Source organism: Penaeus vannamei, chromosome 6 (genome assembly GCF_042767895.1).
Source record: "Penaeus vannamei isolate JL-2024 chromosome 6, ASM4276789v1, whole genome shotgun sequence".
Taxonomy (NCBI): Eukaryota; Metazoa; Arthropoda; class Malacostraca; order Decapoda; family Penaeidae; genus Penaeus; species Penaeus vannamei.
Genome location: NC_091554.1, coordinates 32,108,909 through 32,113,908, shown reverse-complemented (window position 1 = coordinate 32,113,908; position 5,000 = coordinate 32,108,909). Strand labels below are relative to the sequence as shown.

General features: G+C 49.2%; 1 protein-coding gene across 2 annotated transcripts in view; it reads left to right on the top strand.

Moving 5' to 3' along the window:
- The window catches only part of LOC113800397 (motor neuron and pancreas homeobox protein 1), a 67,309-nt gene extending 62,959 nt beyond the window's left edge, over nt 1–4,350 (top strand). For both annotated transcript variants that reach the window (XM_070123202.1, XM_070123201.1), the window contains 2 exons: nt 2,111–2,271; nt 3,131–4,350. In XM_070123202.1, coding sequence (XP_069979303.1) covers nt 2,111–2,271; nt 3,131–3,706 — 737 coding nt within the window. In that variant the 3' untranslated portion in view covers nt 3,707–4,350. The remainder of the gene's footprint in view (nt 1–2,110; nt 2,272–3,130) is intronic.
- The last annotated feature ends 650 nt before the right edge of the window (nt 4,351–5,000 follow it).

Genomic DNA, 5,000 nt, shown 5'->3' with positions numbered 1-5,000 from the left:
GAAAGAGAGGGAAGAGAAGAAAAATAATGGTAATGTGCCTGTCGATATTTTCCCATCTGCGCCGAGCGATCGTCGTTTGTTTATCCGCCATTAGCGCACGATGACACGAATTGGCGCGCTTTTCAAGTCTCGGCCACGGTTGCCCATTTACATATATTTAGCATCGCATTTATTCCTGACACGGACTGTTAAACGCAATGGCGAGAGGGGGAGAGGGAAAAACTCCGGGAAATGGGAAAGAGGCGGTTGCGAAACAGGGAAAGGAAAAAAGAAAAAGATTGTGGGAAGAGTAGGGTAGAAAAAAAATAAATGGAAATAGAAACAGAAGAAAGAAAAGAAAAGCAAGGAATGAAATAATGATTTAATGTAAATGAAAAATGATCGTTCATATATCGGATTAGGAACAGGAATGTGAAAGATAGAGAATAAGGATGAAGATAATAATGAAAACAACAAACTGAATATACATAAGGAGAACAAGGAAAAGATGATAAAAACAAGAAGGAAAAGGAAAAGAAATTACAAAATGTTACAAAAGAGCAAGAAATGGAGATCAAGACATCTGGAAAGAAGAAAGACGCTGTAAAAAAAAAAAAAAAAAAATGGCGATTCCTTTTCCCTCTTTAAACCGAGTGTCTGTCCCTTAGCTAATCAGTTCTATCTTTTCCCCTTCTCTCCTCTCCCTTCTCTTCGTCGGAATTTCAATTCGGAGAGGGAAGAAAGGAGGGAAAATACTTGTCAATCGAAAGAAAATGGGGCTTGGCACAAAGAACAGGGTGGCCGGCCAACACAGATCAGTCACACAGATCGGTCGGAAATGAAAAGAATTTTAATATATTAAAAATTAAAGATTATAAGCATGATGCACACACACACACACACACACACATACACACTCAATCACTCTCTCTTCCTCTCTCTCTCTCTCTCACACACGCTGACGGAAGACTTTGACATTTCGACTCAGCGGAAGTCTAACAGGTAAATCAATAGGATAATGACGGTCGTCCAGCCATCACTCTCGCTGAATCACCGCTGTCCACGGTGTCCTTCGGCCGACTCCGTGTCCCGCGCCCAACCCCTGGCGCCCTCTTGCGTCGTCGGCCGCTGCGCTTCCCGAGCCTCGTTTCTTTATCTTCAGCTAGGCCGTGTTTTTTCCCTCCAAAAGTGGCTGATTTATGCTTGGAGCGGGATATATGTCTTGGTTTTCATGTTTATTTTACTTTTTATTTGTTGGAAATAATTTTTTATACATCTATTGATTTGTTTTATGTATTTTTTCATTTACTTTTTAAGGCGTGACACCGCTTATTGAAATGTCTGTTGTGCTCTGGGTTCTTTAGGGAATTTATTTTGGCTTTTTCAATTTTCTTTCTATTGCGGTTTCTTTTTCCTATCGGCGGACACGTGTGGTCCTGGAAGCAAAGAGAGAGAAAGAGAACTATAGGAAAAGTGACAGATGTGATGTTGGTACAGAGATGAGCACAGACACGTGTCCCCAGCTGAAGGCACGTGTCACGTCGTCATGCCACGTGCAGGGTCATGCCCTCTCCTCTCTTTCGGATTCCCTCATTCGCAAACGGGATTTACTCGGCCATTATCCCTATTTCCTACGCGATATCCGAAGGCGGGAAGAGGGAGGAGAGGCCGAGGCGGCGTGGCACGTGCGAGGGCGGGCGCCGGATCCCAGACTCGTGGAAGGGGCTGTCCTTGCACGTGTGTGGGCGGGGCTTGGCGTCATCAGATATTCAGGAGTCATCCTTGCACATGTGTGGGTGGGGCTTCGGGTTTCCATGTGGAGGAGTGTCGTGGGCTTTGGATTGTGGGTGAAGGAGTCGATCCTGGGGAATCCGATGCGATCCCTTTTGCCATCACTGGTTCTCATCTTTTTTATTTCGGTTTCGATACGGAAATTTTCACTTGTCACGATACGTTTTACGCAAGAAACTTCTACAACCCCAAAAGAAGTTTAACAGACTCAAACTTCCCACAGACAACCATCCACTGACATCTCTGCCATCACCTCGATCCCACTTTCTTTGGCTAACAAGAACTAACCCTCTGAAATTCTAACCTGACCTGACCTAACCCCTGACCTTCCTCATTGCAGGTATGGGTCAGCACAGCCTCCTGGGGAAGACGAGACGCCCTCGCACCGCCTTCACGTCGCAGCAGCTCCTCGAACTGGAGAAACACTTCCGGGAGAACAAATACCTGTCGAGGCCGAAGCGGTTCGAGGTGGCCACCAGTCTGATGCTGACGGAGACGCAGGTGAGGAATAGGAAAGGGGGAAGAGAGGGAGGAGAAGGAGTAGGAGGGGAGAAGGAGGAGAATGAGAAGGGAGGGGGGGAGAGGGAGGAGAATGAGAAGGGGAAGAGAGAGAGAGGAGGAGGAGTAGGGGGGAGAGAAGGAGAATGAGAAGGGGAAGAGAGGGAGGAGAAGGAGAAGGGGAAGAGAGGGGGAGAGGGAGGGGAAGTAGAAGGAGGGGAGAGGGAGGAGAAGGAGAAGGGGGAGAGAGGGAGAAAGAGAGAGAGAGAAGAAGGGGAAGGGGGAAGATGGAGATTTAAGAGGAGGTGAAATAAGAGGGGGCTACAGAATGAGGAACTAAGAAACAGAAGAAGTGAGTTAGCGGTGAGGGAGAAAGTGAGTGACTGTAGATAGATTGGTAGATATATGGATATTTAGATGAATATATAGACAGATAGACAGATACCTGACAGACAGATAGGCAGGTAAACAGGTAGATGTGAATATATATATATATATATATATATATATATATATATATATAATATATATATATATATATATATATATTATATATATATATATATATATATATATATATATATATATATATATATATATATATATATATATATATATATATATATATATATAGAGAGAGAGAGAGAGAGAGAGAGAGAGAGAGAGAGGGATAGATATATATATATAGATATAGATAGATAGATAGATAGATAGATAGATAAATAGATAGATAGAGATATATAAAAGGAGATTTAAAAATACGTCTTCCCTAGTGAAAGACCTGCATTATATTGCTGTGAGAACACAAAAAGCAGCAGAAACAGGCGGCCTCCAATGACTGTAACCTTGGACCTCTTTCCAGGTCAAGATCTGGTTCCAGAACCGGAGGATGAAGTGGAAGCGCAGCAAGAAGGCCGTGTCGGAGAACCGCAAGGAGCAGCGCCAGAAGGACGGCAAGGAGAACTCCGGCGGGAAGGACGAGCGCGCCAAGGACCAGGCCGGGCCCGGGGGCGCGACGGGCACGCAGGAGGAGGCCATCGTCACGCCGGAGTCCGAGGACGAGATCGACGTGCAGGACGACCACGCCGGCAGCGAGGAGGGGGGCGTGGAGATCAGGGGCGGCGAGGAGGCGCCCCTGTCGCCCCCCAGCCCCCCGGGGTCCCTCTCTCAGCCCCCCGCCGAGTCCTCGGCCGCGCCTTCGCCCTCGCCCGTCGACCCACGCCGCCCCTACGATGCCCTCTACGAGAGCATCCACGCCCACGCCCACCACACGGCCGGCGTGCCCGCCCTCCACGTGCCCACGCCCCCCGTCGTCACGTCCTCTGGGGGCAGCTCGTCCGTGTTCTCCGGGCAGTACCAGCACGTGCCGCTGTCGGCCGCGCTCCTCACCAAGCTGCCGCCCGACGCCGAGCACCTGTACAGACCCTACGTGTCATGAGGGCGCTCGAGGCTAGCGCTCGTCTCGCGTCCTGCGCCCTCCCCGCCGCCGCCGCCGCCGTCGCCGCCGCCGTGGCACAGTGAAGGCCCGGCGACGTGAAGCTCCGAATAGAAAATGAAGTGTATCGTAGAACATACTAGAACGGAAGGCGGGGAATGAGGCAACTCTGCAGCTGATACGTAAATAAAAACTAGTGTTCATCTTTGTTATCTACTCTCACTTAAAAATTAAAAAAAAACAAGAACGAAACGTAGTGCGTAGTAAACTCCTCGAGGCGTCCCGCGGGAATCGAAGTGACTCTCAGTGACCAGTCGGACACCGCCAGCAAGAACCCGTAAGTCTGCCACAGCCTCGGCAAAAGAAAATCGAAAGCAGGAAATAAACAGAAGGAGAGAAGGAACGGGACGAGAATAAGAAAATCCCCGGAGAGGAACCAAGGCCATCAGCGCCTCACAAGTTTTTACCAGGCGACTCCGCGACTCCCGAGAGGCGGACTCGGCGCTGATGTCGTTGGATTGGTTTTTCCCCCAAGTTCTCCTGCCGAGAGGACCGCCCCCCCCCCTCCTTGCCCCCTTCCCGTAAGGTGACAACCACACATACACACAGACGCCACACACAAACGTACATACACACAAACATTCACACACACACATACTCACAGACTCTCTCTCTCTCTCTCTCTCTCTCTCTCTCTCTCTCTCTCTCTCTCTCTCCCTCTCCCTCTCTCTCTCTCTCTCTCTCTCTCTCTCTCTCTCTCTCTCTCTCTCTCTCTCTCTCTCTCTCTCTCTCTCTCTCTCTCTCTCTCTCCCTCTCTCTCTCTCTCTCCCTCCCCCCCCCCCCTCGACGCCCACCTCGGGGGACGCGGCCTCCTCATAGAGCCGAGACGTGATAGAAACGCAGGATCGCCCATAGGCCTAGGCTGGAGCGGACGTTACCCTCGGCGGGGAAATTCTGCCTCGCGCTGTGCCGTCACTGCTGCTACTTTCCGCGTGTGTGACTTCCGTAGTTCAGGATAGTGATAGTGATCGCCTGCAAAACGCTTCATTACACCTACTGCAACATGTTTTTTTTTTTCTTCTCTCTCTCTGGCGAAAACGTTTAAGATAAAAATTTTAACAAATAACATTAGTGGACTTCATTCTCGAGAAAAGGTTTTGTGCTAGTCATCTGTGTATTCCTAGATCTTCCTTCATAACTGCTGAACATTGTGAACATCGGCGAAGGGATAACCCTCCCTCTCCCCCTCCCCCCTCGCCATCCCTGCGCATCATAAATCACTCTCAATATTTCTAGT